The sequence below is a fragment of the Microcaecilia unicolor genome, chromosome 12, assembly GCF_901765095.1.
Source record: "Microcaecilia unicolor chromosome 12, aMicUni1.1, whole genome shotgun sequence".
In the NCBI taxonomy this organism is placed as follows: domain Eukaryota; kingdom Metazoa; phylum Chordata; class Amphibia; order Gymnophiona; family Siphonopidae; genus Microcaecilia; species Microcaecilia unicolor.
In genome coordinates this window covers 25515665-25533633 of record NC_044042.1, presented here as the reverse complement: position 1 = coordinate 25533633, position 17969 = coordinate 25515665, and the positions used below count along the sequence as shown (strand labels likewise).

Sequence of the window (17969 nt, the reverse complement as noted above, 5' to 3'; positions counted from 1 at the left end):
TACAATATAAAGTAACAAAAGAAACACACATCTTTTGTCTTCCACCTTTTAAGGCACTGCCTATCCAACTGGAACAGCTTTTGACTTTTTACACATGGACTACACATAGGCAGTCCATTATTTCTAATAATCTTTTGCTACTGTTTTCAATAGCATTTGCTATTGTTTTGGGTGAACCAGTGTGGTGGCAATCGCCGCCTACTGGTTTCAACCCATTGGGCCAGATACCCTCGTACCGTCTCCTCAGTCTATCCTCTTTGCCCCTTACCAATTTCTTCCCTCTTCCCTGCACCCATACTTCCACCCTTTTTACAGCCCCCTCTCTCCCAGCCACATACATAACTGCATCCACCTCCCCTCCAGCCCTGGGTGCCCTCCCCGCACATACCTGGTGGTCTAGTGGCTTGCTTCAGGGCAGGAAAGATCTCCACTCTTTTTCCTGCCCACTGCTGATCTTCCCGCTGCTTGTTTAAAATGGTTGCCGAAACTTCAAGCAGTGGCCTTGCAAAACTGCCGCTTGAAGTATCAGCGGCCATTTTAAACAAGCGGCGGCAGCGAGAGGATCATAGCTTGGAGAAATCCAGTCAACACTTGCATCACCTCAGAAGGTGAGGCCAGGGGTCCGTACTACTACTTCACAGAGGTCTTCAGTCGGGTTAACTTAGGTTTGCTGAATGGTAGCTACTGGCCCTACTGAACAGGATTGTGCAATGCTGACAGTTAAAATGTGGTAAATATATTGGTTCTGTCTGTTAGCTGTATGAGAAGACGCTGGGACTGCAAACATAGAAGTTTGTGGTTACTATGAGGCGTATTTAGCAAAGTGCTTTGAAAATACACCTCTGTCAATTTTGGCAATTAATGTGCAGGTAACTGCAAAAACTTGACATACTTTAGTAAATAGAAGCCAGAGCGTTTTAAACCATGGGACCATCCACAAAATGTCAGACAGGACTGAATTCTTTTTTTCTTTTCTTCCGTTAGTGTTCTACAGATCTTCCAAGCCCAGTTCCAGAGCCACAATTTGGGAGTCCTTCATTAAGTTCATTCAAGTTCTCTCACTAGCACTGTATTTCTTCCTTATGTTTTGTTTCTTACCTTCATTTATTCCTTCCATTCTTTTATCATTATCAAAATACAAATGAGTCACAGCAGATGTACCTTAAAGAAAAAATAAGGTACAATTTAAACCAAAAATTATTAAAACATATCAAAAAGTGAGAGGCAACCCAGCCCAGCCAAAGACTATAAAAACAAGAAATAACACGTAATATTAAATGCAACATTGAGCCAAAATTAAACCATTACAGTACAACACCAAATGTAAAGGCTCTCAAAATCTGGGGTTATATTAAACAGTAAGGCATATATTCTCTTGTTGATGATCATTACAGATGAAAGAAAGTATGGTGCTGAACAGTGTATTGCATGCAAACTACTTTTTATTAGTATTAAAAATGTACCTGTGCTGCAGATAAGGCCATGAAACTAATCACTTTTGGGAAACTTCCTAGATCTAAAATGAACTGTTGAGAGAAATACTCCCAGAATGCACAGCAAAGAACCCTGCAAGGATGCAGAGCGTCTTAGACAAAGCAGTTCCAGGCTGGAGATTTTCGACCAGTCCTGGTTTTGAACTTAGCTACATCCCAAAGTAGTGTGGGATTTAGTGGCTAATCCTGCCCATTGAAAATCAGGGCTGCAATTCAAATCCCATAATACACCAGGATGAGGTGATTAGAAATCCAGGACTGTCCTAAAATCTCCAGCCCAGAACTGGGTAAACGTGGCATCCCTGGAAGTTTCATCCATACACCTTGTTCAATGAGCTTTCAGGCACCTTGCCTTGCCGTTAGTGCAGCAGACTTTGATGCTGGGTAACTGGGTTCGATTCCCACTGCAGCTCCTTGTCACTCTGGGCAAGTCACTTAACCTTCCATTGCCCAGGTACAAATAAGGTAAAATTATGTATAATCATACCTGATAATTTTCTTTCCATTAATCATAGCTGATCAATCCATAGACTGGTGGGTTGTGTCCATCTACCAGCAGGTGGAGATAGAGAGCAAACTTTTGCCTCCCTATATGTGGTCATGTGCTGCCGGAAACTCCTCAGTATGTCGATATCAAAGCTCCATCCGCCGGACTCAGCACTTAGAGAATTACACCCACGAAGGGACACTCTGCCCAGCTCACCACCGCCGAAACGGGGGAGGGGAATTAACCCAGCTCATCCCCACACAAGTGGGGGAGGGGAATCCGTCCAGCTCATCCCCGCGGAGCGGGGGAGGGACACCACACCCGCCGATGCGGGGGGATCTGGCTTATCCTGCAACCGCAACCGCGGGAGGAGCTGACTGACCCTAACACCGCCGAAGCGGGAGGGGTACAAAACTGCCCTACAGCCGCACGAAGCGGGAGGGAGTGCCGGCAGAATTTTAAGTCTCAATCCAGCCCCGTAAAACGGAGGGGAGAGGAATGCAGCAGCTCACTGTAACACAAACTCGTCTTAACTCTTGAAGAATCCAAGTGAAAAAACTTGAACACGAAGTCTTTCTGAAGTAACTGAAGACTAAACTTGAACCTGAAATGCAACCAGAATAAAAACAGTACAGATATCTGGGAGGGGCTATGGATTGATCAGCTATGATTAATGGAAAGAAAATTATCAGGTATGATTATACATAATTTTACCTTCCATATCATCAAGCTGATCAATCCATAGACTGGTGGGATGTACCGAAGCAGTACTCACCCAGGGCGGGACATTGAAATCCCTGACCTCAACACTGAAGCTCCAAACCGGGCCTCCGCCCGTGCAGCCACAGTCAAACGGTAATGCTTGGAGAATGTATGAGCCGAAGCCCAAGTTGCCGCCTTGCATATCTCGTCCAAGGAGACGGATCCGGCCTCTGCCATCGAGGTCGCCTGAGCTCTCGTGGAGTGAGCCTTCAGCTGGATAGGCGGCACCTTCCCCGCGGCCACATAAGCCGCTGCAATGGCTTCCTTGACCCATCTTGCCACTGTAGGCTTAGCAGCCTGCAGACCCTTACGAGGACCTGCAAACAGGACAAACAGATGATCCGATTTCCGGAAATCATTGGTCACTTCCAAGTATCTGATGATGACTCGTCTCACATCCAGATATTTAAGAGCAGAGTACTCCTCTGGGTAGTCCTCCCTACGAAAGGAAGGGAGACATAGCTGCTGATTCACATGGAAGCGAGAAACAATCTTGGGCAGGAAGGAAGGCACTGTGCGAATAGTCACTCCTGCCTCAGTGAACTGTAGAAAAGGCTCTCGACATGAGAGCGCCTGGAGCTCGGAAACTCTTCTGGCTGAAGTGATAGCCACCAAAAAGACTGCTTTCAACGTCAGGTCTTTCAGAGATGCCCTTGGCAAGGGTTCAAACGGCGGCTTCTGCAATGCTCTTAGCACCAGGTTGAGATTCCACGCAGGCACCACTGAGTGCAGAGGAGGGCGCAGGTGATTAACCCCCTTGAGAAAGCGCACCACATCTGGCTGCGAAGCCAGGGAAGCACCCTTCAGGCGGCCCCTGAAGCAAGCCAGAGCCGCTACCTGGACCTTAAGGGAACTGAGCGACAGGCCTTTGTCCAGACCTTCTTGCAGGAACGCCAACACTGAAGAAATTGGAGCAGTGAAAGGAGAAAGAGAGCCTGCTTCACACCACGCTGCAAAGATACGCCAAACCCTGGCGTAAGCAGTAGAAGTAGAGCGTTTCCTCGCTCTCAGCATAGTGGCGATGACCTTGTCTGAGAAGCCCTTCTTCCTCAGACGCTGCCGCTCAATAGCCAGGCCGTAAGACCAAAGGGGGAGGGATCCTCCATCACCACGGGACCCTGATGTAACAGGCCCTGCTCCACTGGCAGCCGCAGAGGATCGTCGACTGAGAGCCTGATCAAGTCCGCATACCAGGGACGTCTGGGCCAATCCGGACCCACCAGGAATATCCTGCCGGGATGCTTTGCCACCCGGTCTAGCACCCTGCCCAACATGGGCCAGGGCGGGAACACATAGAGAAGCTCTTGTGTCGGCCATTGTTGGAGAAGAGCATCTACTCCCAGGGATCGAGGGTCCCGTCCTCTGCTGAAGAAGCGCGGCACTTGGCAATTGGCCGATGACGCCATCAGATCTAGGCTCGGCTGGCCCCAGCGCTTCGTGATGTCCAAGAACGCCTGAGCAGATAGCTGCCACTCTCCGGGCTCCAAGGGATGGCGACTGAGAAAGTCCGCCTTGACATTCATGACTCCGGCAATGTGGGCCGCTGACAGCTGTTCCAGATTCGCTTCCGCCCACTGGCATAGACTCATAGCCTCCTTGGCTAGAGGGGCGCTCTTGGTACCTCCCTGGCGGTTGACATAGGCCACAGCCGTGGCATTGTCCGACAGGACCCGTACAGGCTTCAACACCAGTACCGGGATGAACTCCAAAAGCGCCAACCGAATGGCTCTGAGTTCCAGGAGGTTGATAGACCACTTTGCCTCTGCAGGAGACCAGAGCCCCTGCGCTGTCCTTCCCAAGCAGTGGGCTCCCCAGCCCGACAACGAGGCGTCCGTCGTGACGACAATCCACTCTGGGGTCACCAGAGGCATTCCCGCAGACAACTTGTCTGTCTGCATCCACCAGCTCAGCGCCTTGCGCACTGCTGGATCCAAGGGAAGACGCACCGCATAATCCTCCGACATCGGAGTCCAGCGCTGCAGCAGAGAGTGTTGTAGCGGTCTCATATGAGCCCTGGCCCAGGGCACTACTTCCATCGTGGCCGTCATAGAGCCCAACAGCTGCACATAGTCCCAAGCCCGAAGAGGAGAGGCTACTAGGAACTGTTCCACCTGAGCCTGAAGCTTGACAATCCGATTGTCTGGCAGGAACACTCTGCCCACTTGGGTGTCGAAACGAACTCCCAGATACTCCAGGGACTGAGTCGGGCGCAGCTGGCTCTTCTCCCAGTTGATGATCCATCCCAGGGAGCTCAAAAGAGCAACTACCCGGTCCACAGCTTTGCCGCACTCTGCATAAGAGGGGGCTCGGATCAACCAGTCGTCCAGATAAGGATGGACTTGTACTCCTTCCTTTCGCAGGAAGGCCGCTATGACCACCATTACTTTGGAAAAGGTCCGCGGAGCAGTAGCCAACCCGAACGGGAGGGCTCTGAACTGGAAGTGTCGGCCCAGGACTGCAAAACGCAGAAAGCGTTGATGAGGAGGCCAGATGGGAATATGCAGGTACGCTTCCTTGATGTCCAAGGATGCCAGGTACTCCCCTGCCTTCACTGCCGCTATAACAGAGCGGAGAGTCTCCATGCGAAAGTGCCGCACTTTCAAGGCCCGATTGACCCCTTTGAGGTCGAGGATAGGCCGGACAGAACCTCCTTTCTTTGGTACCACAAAGTAAATGGAGTAACGCCCCTTGCCATGCTGACTTTCTGGCACCGGAACGACCGCACCCAGGCGGATCAGATTGTCCAAAGTCTGCTGCACTGCCACAGCTTTGACCGGAGACTTGCAGGGAGAGAGTACAAACCCGTCTCTTAAGGGTCGGCAGAACTCTAGCTTGTAGCCGTCTCTGATGACTTCCAGCACCCAAGCGTCTGAAGTTATTGTGGTCCACTCGCCCAGAAACGAGGACAGCCGTCCTCCAATCTGCACTGGGGCGTGGACCAAGACCCCGTCATTGGGTACGAGACCCTGGGGGAGGACCGGAGGGAGCACCTCCGGGACGGCGGTCTCTGCGAAAGGAATGCTGCTTGGGGGAGAAATTCCTCTTAAAGGAAGAGGGGGCAGAAGAACCCGACCTGCCCGGGCGGTACCGACGGGCTTCCTGAAACCGTCCTCTTGAGGTACCGGGACGAGCACTAGCCCGAGCCCTGACCTCTGGTAACTTCTTGCCCTTAGACGTGCCGAGATCGGTCACGATTTTGTCCAGCTCGACCCCAAAGAGCAGCTTGCCTTTAAAAGGCAATCTAGCCAGGCGGGATTTAGAGGCGTGGTCAGCCGACCAATGTTTCAGCCAAAGCCACCGCCGCGCAGAGACTGTCTGAGCCATGCCTTTAGCTGAGGCTCTCAAGACATCATACAGCAAGTCTGCCAAATAGGCTAAGCCCGATTCCAGGGCCGGCCAATCAGCCCTCAAGGAATGATCCGAGGGGGAAGCCCGCTGCACCATAGTCAGACACGCCCTGGCCACATAGGAGCCGCAAACTGAGGCCTGCAAACTTAAAGCAGCCGCCTCAAAGGACGACCTTAAGGCCGCCTCCAATCTTCTGTCTTGGGCGTCCTTTAGGGCCGTGCCACCTTCCACCGGCAATGCCGTTTTCTTAGTCACCGCAGTGATTAAAGAGTCCACGGTAGGCCACAGATAGGCCTCACGTTCACTCACAGCCAAAGGATAGAGGCGGGACATAGCCCTAGCCACTTTAAGGCTCGCTTCTGGGACATCCCATTGAGCTGAAATTAAGGTGTGCATGGCATCATGCACGTGGAAGGTTCTAGGCGGGCGCTTCGTCCCCAGCATAATGGCAGAGCCAACAGGGGCTGAGGGAGAGACGTCCTCCGGAGAGGATATCTTCAAAGTGTCCATGGCCTGTAACAACAGGTTGGGCAAATCCTCTGGGCGAAAAAGCCGCGCTGCAGAGGGGTCATCCGCTCCATCCGAGCGGGGATCCGTCTCCTCCAAGGAATCCCCAAAGGACCGTTGGGAGACCTCAGACACGCTGCCCTCATCTACATCGGAGGAGACAAATTCCTCCAAGGCCTGGGAATCAACCCGAGGGCGTTTACCTCTGGGAACCTCAACCTCTTTACCAGACGAGGGAGCAGGGGCAGCGTTGTGCAAGAGGAAGGCCTGATGCAACAGCAAAACAAACTCGGGGGAGAAACCCCCCAGACTGTGCACTTCCGCAGCCTGGGCAACAGCCCTAGGCGCGCTCTCAACCGGCGCTCGCAACAGCGGGGGAGAGACATGCTGCGCATCCAAAATGGCGTCCGGCGCAAAACTCCGCGAAGGAGCCGCGCGGGAAGAACGGCTCTTAACTTTAGCCGCTTCTGTGCCGTCGCCCAAATTAAGGGCGTTCATGGCATTAATGTCTCCAACCTCAAGGGCGGCCCAAGAAGAAGCCGTCCGAGCCGCGTGGCCGGCCAAGATGGCGGAGGCGAGGAGCGGGGGATGGGCGTTTATGGCGGGAAAAACCGCCACGCCGGAGGAAGGACCGGGACATTCATCGGTCGCGAAACTGTCACCCAACAAGGGCGAATCAGTCTTTAAGACCCCCGCATCCCTAGAAGCGCTCAAGCGACCCGGGGAGCGACCCTTTGCGCCCTCGCCCTCCGACGCCATGTGCCACGAGGAGAAGAATCGGGGAACCCCCGCCCGCTATAAAAAGGTAAAATTACCTGCTGTCCGCTCCGAGTTGTAACGACCTGGTGTCTCAGTGAGTAGCTGCAATAGACGCTTAAATAAACGTCGAAATAAACGCCTTTAAGGCCGTTCAAAAATTTTTTTTTTTTTTTTTTTTTAACGGAGCCAGCGGGAGGGGGGAGAAAAGGAGGGACCTGGCACCACCAGGTTTGCACTTGCTCAAAAGAGCCCTCAACCCCAGGCACTCAACAAAACCTAAAAATTAGGCTTGGAGGCCTAGCCAGAGCTGCTGCTGTGTGTGACCACCACCTGCTGAGATAGAGAACATACTGGGGAGTTTCCGGCAGCACATGACCACATATAGGGAGGCAAAAGTTTGCTCTCTATCTCCACCTGCTGGTAGATGGACACAACCCACCAGTCTATGGATTGATCAGCTTGATGATATGGAAGTACCTGTATATACTATGTAAACCACTTTGAATGCAAAAACCACAGAAAGGCATCCCACTTCCCATAAGTCTTCCATCACGCAAACATCATCTAAAAACGCAGGTTAAATATGTCCTTTGCTTTTTTTCCATTTACTCTGGCTGCCAAGACCTGTTGTATTTATTTATATTTAGCTCACACGGTTTCCTGCATTATCACAAGATGAGTTGCATTAATATACATTAGAGGTTATTTCCTTGTCTCTGGAGGGCTCACAATGTAACAGAGACAAAAAAATCACAAAGAGCTGTAGTGAGATTTGAACTGAGCTTTTACTAAGTGAACAAAACAAATATATTTATTTTCTACCCACAGAAGCAGCGGGGGGGGGGGGGGGGGGGGGGGGTGGGGGGCATAGGCGTCAGCTCTGTGTTGCTTGAAAGTCCCCAATACTGAGCAAATTCCATGACAGAATCCCTTGGGTTTAGCACCTCTAATGTTTTTGAAAAGTTGGCGCCTATGGGGGGGGGGGGGGGGTGGCGAAACAATACTTAATAAATTAAGCATCGGAAAGAAAAATAGAGCATCAGGACAACTGAAAAGCGTGCTGCTGTCACACACCGGACCAGCACGTTTTACCTTCATTTGTTGTCCCTCCCTCGTGATAGGCAGCCGCGATCCCAACAAAAGCAAATTCACATCTATCCATTCACACCCTCTCCATACTCCATTTATTTCAGAATTCAAACTCTCCCTCCTCCTCAACGGTCAGCAGTCCCAGCGGCCCACCCCCAGAGGCAAAACCCACCTCCACGCATACTCCGCCCTCCCACGTCAATCGACGTGCGTTCCAAGCCTCGCTGAGTGGCTTCCTTTTCCTTTCGGCTCAGAATTTTAGTTGGTTAACGGTAGGCGCACGACTGGTTGGTTCTCGCTCGGTCCAGAGTGAGGCTTGGAAGTTGGAACTCGAAGGCGGCGGTGGTAGCTCGATGTGCGTCGGGGTACTTATGGCCGTACCTCCAGATTCTTGGCAGCCGCCGGGTGTCTTACTGGAAACCAGGTGAGTAGGGAGCTTGCTGCCTTTCGCATTCCTTGACAATATCATTTACCATAGGCGTCGGCTCAGTGTTGCTTGAAAACCCCCAATATTGAGCAAATTCCATGACAGAATCCAGGAAGGGATAATTTCCCTAGGGTTTAGCACCTCTAATGTTTTTGAAAAGTTGGCGCCTATGGTGGTGGTGGGAACAACACTTAATAAATTAAGCATCGGAAAGAAAAGTAGAGCATCAGGACAACTGAAAAGCGTGCTGCCGTCACACACCGGACCAGCACGTTTTACCTTCATTTGTTGTCCCTCGTGGCAGAAAGGCAGCCGCGATCCCAACAAAAGCAAACTCGGATCTTTCCATTCACACACCCTCTCCATGCTCCATTCAGAATTCAAACGCTCCCTCCTCAACGTCACGTCAGGCCCTGAGGCAAAACCCACCTCCCGCAAGGTGCCGCCCCCACGTCAATGGACGTGCGTTCCAAGCCTCGTTGAGTGGCCTCCTTTTCCTTTCGGCTCCTGGGTTTTAATTGGTTAACGGTAGGCGCACGACTGGTTGGTTCTTGCTCGGTCCAGAGTGAGGCTTGGAAGTAGTTGGAACTGGAAGCCGGCGATGGTAGCTCGCTGCGCTTCGTATGTGGGATAGTTATGGCCGTACCTCCGGATTCTTGGCAGCCGCCGGGTGTCTTACTGGAAACCAGGTGAGTAGGGAGCTTGCTGCCTTTCTCTTCTCGCATTCCTTGAAAATTTCATTTACCTGGTGTACCTAAGACTTTTGTTTTTATTTTGTGGCTGTGTAAAATTCCCGCTCCGGATGCACAAAATTTGGATGATACTAAGATCTGTAACAGAGTGGACACCCGGGAGGGAGTGGAAAACATAAAAAAGGATCTGAGGAAGCTAGAAGAATGGTCTAAGGTTTGGCAATTAAAATTCAATGCGAAGAAATGCAAAGTGATGCACTTAGGGAGTAGAAACCCACGGGAGACGTATGTGTTAGGTGGTGAGAGTCTGATACGTACAGACGGGGAGAGGGATCTTGGGGTGATAGTATCTGAGGATTTGAAGGCGACGAAACAGTGTGACAAGGCGGTGGCCGTAGCTAGAAGGTTGTTAGGCTGTATAGAGAGAGGTGTGACCAGCAGAAGAAAGGGGGTGTTGATGCCCCTGTATAAGTCGTTTGTGAGGCCCCACCTGGAGAATTGTGTTCAGTTTTGGAGGCCGTACCTTGCGAAGGATGTAAAAAGAATTGAAGCGGTGCAAAGAAAAGCTACCAGAATGGTATGGGATTTGCCTTTCAAGGCGTATGAGGAGAGACTTGCTGACCTGAACATGTATACCCTGGAGGAAAGGAGAAACAGGGGTGATATGATACAGACGTTCAAATATTTGATAGGTATTAATCCGCAAACAAACCTTTTCCGGAGATGGGAAGGCGGAGGAACTAGAGGACATGAAATGAAATTGAAGGGGGGGCAGACTCAAGAAAAATATCAGGAAGTATTTTTTCACGGAGAGAGTGGTGGATGAAAACGGTAACGGAATTCAAACATGCGTGGGATAAACATAAAGGAATCCTGTTCAGAAGGAAGAGATCCTCAGGAGCTTAGCGGAGATGGGATGGCATAGCTGGTGCTGGGAGACGGGGCTAGTGCTGGGCAGACTTATACTGTCTGTGCCCTGAAAAAGACATACAAATCAAGGAGCTGGTGGTTGGGAGGCGGGGCTAGTGCTGGGCAGACTTATACTGTCTGTGCCCTGAAAAAGACAGATACAAATCAAGGTAAGGTATACACAAAATGTAGCACATATGAGTTATCTTATTGGGCAGACTGGATGGACCATGCAGGTCTTTTTCTGCCGTCATCTACTATGTTACTATATGTTACCTGGCAGAACGTGCGATTTAGACTGGTTCAGCGGTTTAGTGGGCATGGAATTTTAATGCGAGACATGCACAAAATGGTTCTGTGGGCTCTTTTTTTTGCATCCGCGGTTGTAGTATCAAAATGCCTTCCAACAGGAAACACATGCAAATCTATGCAAACGAGCTGCTTACTGTTGAAATGTACATTCCGAGGGATGCACAGCAAGGATCACCTACCTACCTTTAGCGAGATAAATTTTATGGGCCGTCTGGAGCAACCGTATATGGCAGGAACTATAGTGAGGATCCACTCCCAGGGGAAAAGTGCTGGAGACAGGTTGTGAAGAATGGGGCTCCTGGCACCCAGCCGGTGCTGCTGGGCTCAGCGGCAGTTCAGGACTCAGGGGCAGGATTGGCCTCTGATCCATCGCAGGTGAATGGGGCTCTGGAGGCTGTAATGGTACTAGTTGCTCCTCCTCCTAATCATCATCATTATCCTTTAAAGGGACTCCCGCTGCCCGCACTTCCCAATGCCTTCGCCTTGCACCCTGTGGCTGGCACCCCTATCACAGAGAATCCAGACCTGGAATGAATTTTTTTGTTTTTTTACAGAGACTGGGTACTAAAAACTTCTACCCACTCGCTGTGTAGTGGAGGCTGTTCTGTTCTGAAGTTTTGGGAAAAAAAGAAAAGCTACACAGTCCTCCCTCCCCCCTCGCTTCTGCCCATTGCTTCCTGGGCTCAAAATGGCAGCTTTGACCCCTAGCAGTAGCCTTATGGTACTATTAGGAGGGATAAATCTGCCAAAATTTGAGCAATTGCTGCGTAGCTTCATGTTACTACCACTAGGGGTCAATTTGCTAATAAGGAGCGATTGTTATTATTTTTAGATTGACCCTAGTGGTAAGACTGTGAACCTTCAGCTAGGTGTCATAGCCACCATTTTAAACTTGAGCAGAGAGGGATAGCTTCTGCCCTGCCCACTAGATGACTATCTGGGCTAGCCTGGTAAGTGTGTGTGTGTGGGGGGTGGGGGGGGATGCTGATTGGGTAGGAGGACTGTAATGAGATGTGAGGGGTGGATTGAGTTGTAGCGCTGTGACCAGAGGTAGGTTTTTGGAGGGGGTACAGTGGCCACACTACCTTGTGCCAGTAGCACGTGTATCACCATTTCTATCGGTAGCAGTTAGCAAGCAGTAACATACTGCATGCTGTCATTACTGGGCATGCTCTCTCTGCCAATAACCCACCCCAATCCTTGCAAAGAAATTAACTTGGGATTTTAATTGAACTGGCTAAAAACCTACGCTATCTGCTTAATGTACTTTATTTAGGGAGATGCGGACTAATCTACGAGAAATCTAATCCTTTGTGGATGGCTGTTGTATGGAATAGTTTCCTTGGACACATTCGGTTTCCAACAGTGGTTAATCCAGGTCATAAGTACCTGGCAGGATACCAAAATATAGATTTCCATGCTATTTGCTCCCAGCAGTGGCTTTCCCCAAGTCTGCCTTGTTAAATTCATAAACTTTTTTCCTCCAGGAACTTGTCCAGATCTCATTTTTTAAAACTCACTTATGTTTGCTTTTACCACATGCTCTGGTAGTTAGTTCCAGAGCCTAATTGTCACTTCAGCATTTTTCTGGTGGAATACCTCTCACAAAGCTGCTTTTAAGTTCGATCACGTTTTACTTCTAGTATGGGGAACATCGCGGTGGAGCTGTACTGGAAACATGCCCCCAAGACTTGCAAGAACTTTGCAGAACTGGCACGAAGGGGATATTATAACGGCACCAAGTTCCACAGGATCATCAAAGACTTCATGATCCAGGGAGGTGATCCAACTGGAACAGGTAAGATCCAGTGTTACTGGCAATGAAAGCAATGCAGCCATTTTGTTCTTGTTCAGCACCAAGAGAGCCGATTGTTTTGGTGGTTTATTTATCCTTTATTGATTTAGTATAAGAGAAAAGGGGTGGTCTAGGAATTAGAACATACAGGGGTCCTTTTACTAAGCTGCGGTAAAAAATGCCTTTAGCGAGCCCTTACGTGGGTTTTTCCCGCGTGCTAAGGCTGTTCTAACTGCAGCTGGAAAATGGCTAATTTTCCTTTTTCTGAATTAATGGCCATGCACTAATGTTGCCATGAGTTCATGAGCCCTTACCACCACCTATTTGATAGGCGGTAAGCGCTCATGTGCTAATCCGTGCACGGTAATGTGGCTGTGCTAACTGATTTGCGCTGTCACGCCCACTCCGCCCTCCCTACGAGAAAAAAACAATCTTAAAGAATGGTTTGCTCGCACGCTTTGGACTTTTACCACAGGACACCTCAGTGTGCACCATGATAAGCTTTTTTAAGCTGCAGTAAGCTAAGCACACATTGAGGCGTATTTTCAAAGCACTTAGCCGTACAAAGTTCCATAGGTTACGATGGAACTTTGTAAGGCTAAGTGCTTTGAAAATCAGCCCCATTAGTAAAAGGAGTCCACAGTGAGGAATTCTTGCTTCTGTCCAACTTATGTTGCTAATTTTTAGTCTAAAAGTACATCATTTTCCTTCATTATACAGTATGCTATCCAGCTGCTGTTAAGCTGCGAGGTTTCCTCCCCCCCCCCCCCAATTTTCAGAGGCAAATATACAAGTAAAGACTTTTAAAATCATTTTCTGTAAGGTCACCTTGGTACATTAGGCCCTACTGCAGCAGGCACATAGACCTCAGATTTCTTTTGAGTGGGGGGGGGGGGGGGGGGGCTGAGCCCACAGTGGGGGAACGGGACACAAAATGTTGTCCTACATCCACATACCAGAGCTGGCGGGAGTCCCCAAGCCCCACCAGCGGAAACCATCTTCCTCGCAAAGGCAGACAGTTGGTGACACTTTTCCAGGGCCAGTGCCGGCCGAAACACCCTCCCCCCCCCCCCACATGCTTGTTTTTATTATGAATCTGAGCATGCGCAAGGGAGGCCTTCCCGTGGATGCATAAAAATCAAGCTTGCTCAGGGGATGAACCTCTCTCATGCGTGGTTTCAGAGAAACCATGCGTGTTCGGGGGGGGGGGGGGCAGGTGCAACGTCGTGAAAAACGTCGACATTTGGCTTTACAAGGAGGAGGGCTTCCCTTGGCAGGGCTTGGGGATTGTTGCCAGCCAAAACAGCAGGCAGCGCCGCAACCTTACGGGGGGGGGGGGGGGAGGGGAGGCCCGAACCCAATTGGGGGGGGCTTCCTCTCCTCCCCTCTTCTGTGGCTACGCCACTGTATTGTAGGTAAACATTCTTTCACAATTTGTAGTGCCTGCAATTTGTATGAATTCTTTCTTGGTTGCCCAACAGGTCGAGGTGGCGCATCTATCTTTGGTAAACAGTTTGAAGACGAGCTTCATCCAGAGTTAAAATGTACAGGTTGGTAGAGTATAGTGTCTGGGTGATTTATAGTTGCTTGAAGTTTTCAGACCTTCTGTTGATAGTCTGTAACTTGTGAGAGTTGTGTTTCTGATGTACCAGAATGTCTTGCCTATGTGAGATGTGATGGGAAATTTAAGAATGATTATAGTTGAAGCAGTGACAGTTCACCTCTCCATCCAAACACAAAGCAGTACTGAAGTGTTCGGCTCAGAATAGGTTTTGTTTTTAACCTTTGGACATCTGGTATTTGCCTTCCAGTCACTGATACCAGAAGATGGAAAACGTATGGAATGCTTTGATGGTCTGTGGTCTGTGTTCTCTGCTGGCCAGGAGGCCGATTCTTTCCTTGGACTCCTGTTGATTAGTCCTACTGGTACTGCTATTACAGTTCTCGCAGCCAGTGACAGTGAAGCATCGCTCAGGTAGCAGTGTGATCCTGGCCATGGGACATCAATGAAATATTTGCCCCTTACATTACTGTCTAAGTGTGGACCATGAGGTAAAGGTGTATCGATGGCCTCTCTGATGTGGACTGGAAAGGAGGACTTAATGAAAGAGGCTATGGGGCTCATTTTCAAAGCACTTAGACTTGCAAAGTTCCATGGTAACCTACAGAACTTTGTAAGTCTGAGTGCTTTGAAAATGAGCTCCCCTATGTGTGTTTGGCTTCCTGATGAATCATCCCTCTCGGTGGCGTAGCCAGACTGCCAATTTTGGGTGGGCCTGAAACCAAAGTGGGTGGGCACAAAATTTTCTCTCTACCCCCCTCCCCCAGCAAACTTTAGTCACACTAATCAGATGCATTTGTCACACAGGGTAAAGTGCTGCTTTTCAGTGCATCAGATTTCAGACAATTTATTTAATAGCTTAACACCCTTTTCAGTGAGCTTTCAGAGGCCAAAACCTCCTGCCTCAGGTCAGTATAATGCTGTTATGGTATTCTCTCCTGACCTAAGGAAGGAAGTATTGGTCTCTGAAACTTTATTAACACAGGTACCATATTACTTATCCTAAATTAAAAATAAAATTATTTTCTTTACCTTTGTTGTATGGCCATTTACTTTTTCTCATTGTTTTGCTCCCAGTCTCTAGATTCTGCTTTCCTTCGTTTTCGCTTAACTCTTCTGCCAGGGTTTCCTGGCCATTTGTCATTTTTCTCTCCTTTTTCTATGCTTTCTTCAATATTTTTCTGCCTCTCTCTCTCTGTTCTGATTTAATTCATTCTTACTATCCATTCTTTAATTTCCTTCATCTACTTATGGCTTTTCATCTTTTTCTCACCCTTGTTCTCCCCATGCCCCTTCCTCTTATTCTCCAGTCTTTCACTACTCCCCTTTTCCATCCAGCAGCTCTCCTCTCTCTCCCCATCCTTCCAGTAGTCTCCCCTCTTTCTTTCTGCATCCTTCTATCCAGTGTTACCTCTTTCTCCCTACCCTTCCATCCAGCGTCTTCCCTCTTTCTCTCCCCATCCTTCCACCCATCTACCCTCTCTCCTGATCATTCCCTCTGTCTCTCTCCCTTCTTCTAACCAGTCTCTCTCTATCTCTCTACCCTTTTCTGTTCAGTGTCCCTTCTCTTTCCACATCCTTCCAGTCTCTCCCCTTTCTCTCTGCATCCTTTCATCCATCTCCCCTCTTTCTCTGCCATCCTTCCGTCCGTTTTCCCTCTTTCTCGCCCCATCCTTCCGTCCGTTTTCCCTCTTTCTCGCCCCATCCTTCCGTCTGTTTTCCCCCCTCCCGATTCAGGCCCGCCAGCCCCAGCCCCCATTGCTGGCCACTGCTGCTTTTCCTGTTGAGCAGCAGGGCCGGCGTTACAAAAAGAAGCGCGCTAACGTCAAAAAATGTTGAAAAAAAAGTGCGGCACCGCAGGCAGCCTTAAGGCATTGGCTGCCTGCAGTGCCGCGCTTTTTTTTACATTTTTCGTCATTAGCGCTCTGAGCGCTTCTTCTTTTTGTAGCGCCGGCCCTGCTGCTCAACAGGAAAAGCAGCAGTGGCTGGCAGTGGGAGCTGGGGCTGGCGCGGGCCTGGAGGAAAAGTGGGCGGGCAGTGTGTGTGCGCTTGGGTGGGTGGGCCAGAGCTGAAATTGGGTGGGCACAGGCCCACCCATAGCTACGCCCCTGATCCCTCTGAAAGGAATACCTCAGAAAGACCAGTTGGGATAGGTGGGTAGAGGATTTAGTAAAGGACATAAATCCAGATTTATCCAGATACCTCGGGCATGCTGCCCCCAGCTCAGAGGTTCAGTAGCAGTGCTATAAGAAATAGCAACCCAGCTTCTGCTCCTTTACATCACAAGAGTTAGGGATGCTATAGGATGAGTGTTTATGGCCCCCGAGGATCTAAGGAGAATGTCCCTACAGCTGTTACACAATGGCCAAACTCAAGGTGCATGGATATCACCTTCTGTCCTCCGAGGACAGAACTGCAATGGCTGAATTAAGACACTGAAGATAATTTCTAAAACTGTGGAGACATCTGGGATAGTTTATGAATTAATGAAGATTCATGGTGGCATATCCTAGGGGCCAATTCCTTTTAGAAGAACATAAAAATAGCCATACTAGGTCAGACCAATTGTCCATTTAGCCCAGTATCCTGTTTCCAACAGTTGCAAGTCCTGGCAGAAACTCAAATAGCAGCAACATTCTATGCTACCAATCTCAGGGCAAGCAGTGGCTTCCTCATAATCTGTCTCAATAACAGACTATGGACTTTTCCTCCAGGAACTTGTTCAAACCTTTTTTGAAACCCAGATACGCTAACTGCTGTTACTACATCCTCCGGCAAAGAGGTTAACTATTTGTTGAGTGAAAAAATATTTATTCCTATTTGTTTTGAAAGTATTCCTTATAACTTCATTGAATGTCCCCTAGTCTGTACTTTTTGAACGAGTAAAACATTGATTTTAATCTAGAAACTCTAAAGAACAGATGAAAGTTGTTGGGCCAAAAAGGGAGGAACAAATAAAACAATAGGCAAAGGGATCGTTTTTCATTTGTTCAAGAGGTGACTACATTTGTAAGAAAGGAAATGACTGTTATGTCATAGTGTCGGGTGAGGTCCAGCAGCAGTAAGAGGCCTTGACTGTAATTGCTTTTATTAGCCAATATCAAGTGCTGTTGAGTAGAGTGACTGGGAGCATTAGGGTGACAGTGTTTGAGGATTAACATATGGGGACTGTGTTTATGTGAGGTTGTAAATTTTGCCTTATTGATTTACATTTAGACTATGTTCCTGTCCAGAGCTTAAAATACAATAGCTGGTGATCACAATCCCTTTTTAACCAGCCTCCTTTTTGTTCTAGGTGCAGGAATCCTTGCCATGGCCAATGCTGGACCCGACACAAATGGTAGCCAGTTCTTCATCACCTTAGCACCAACTCAGTGGCTTGATGGAAAGCATACGATATTTGGCCGTGTGAGCCAGGGCATCAGTGTGGTGAACAGGATTGGCATGGTAGAGACCAATACCCAAGATCGGCCGGTGGATGATGTGAAGATTCTCCAGGCTTACCCTTCAGGTTAACAGGCTAGGCGGAAAATCTCTCCACATCTTGGATTTCATTCTGGTTGATCCAAGGCTTCTCCTGCTCTTCTCTGTTATTAGTCGAACCCGTTCTGCGATGAGCAGTCTGTCAATAACAAGATGACAACGTTCTTTGTATTTTGACATTTGGATATATAGGGAGCAGACCATTGCATAACACTCATGCAGGCTGTGGGTGACAAGGCCAAAGAGTGGATTTTTGGCTTAATATCCCAAAGATAGTGGAGGAGTGGCCTAGTGGTTAGGGTGGTGGACTTTGGTCCTGAGGAACTGAGTTCGATTCCCACTTCA

At 49.2% G+C, this 17969-nt stretch overlaps 2 protein-coding genes across 4 annotated transcripts in view; one reads left to right on the top strand and one right to left on the bottom strand.

Moving 5' to 3' along the window:
* Positions 1-9252, bottom strand: part of PSRC1 (proline and serine rich coiled-coil 1) — a 19291-nt gene extending 10039 nt beyond the window's left edge. Inside the window, exons 1-2 of one of the 2 annotated variants that reach the window (XM_030221231.1) lie at positions 9152-9252; positions 1099-1161 (exon numbers count right to left, since the gene is read on the bottom strand). In XM_030221231.1, coding sequence (XP_030077091.1) covers positions 1099-1161; positions 9152-9221 — 133 coding nt within the window. In that variant the 5' untranslated portion in view covers positions 9222-9252. Of the gene's footprint in view, positions 1-1098; positions 1162-8448; positions 8531-9151 lie in introns of those variants that run through there. The other variant, XM_030221232.1, reaches the window with a different exon arrangement.
* Positions 8702-17969, top strand: PPIL1 (peptidylprolyl isomerase like 1). Of its 2 annotated transcripts, none has more exons than XM_030221233.1 (4): positions 8702-8869; positions 12429-12583; positions 14062-14130; positions 17437-17969. In XM_030221233.1, exons 1-4 carry the CDS (start codon positions 8799-8801, stop codon positions 17655-17657), a joined length of 516 nt encoding a protein of 171 aa, XP_030077093.1. In that variant the 5' UTR covers positions 8702-8798; the 3' UTR covers positions 17658-17969. The 2 variants fall into 2 exon arrangements, with proteins under 2 accessions (XP_030077093.1, XP_030077094.1); XM_030221234.1 differs by lacking the exon at positions 8702-8869 and adding an exon at positions 9408-9561.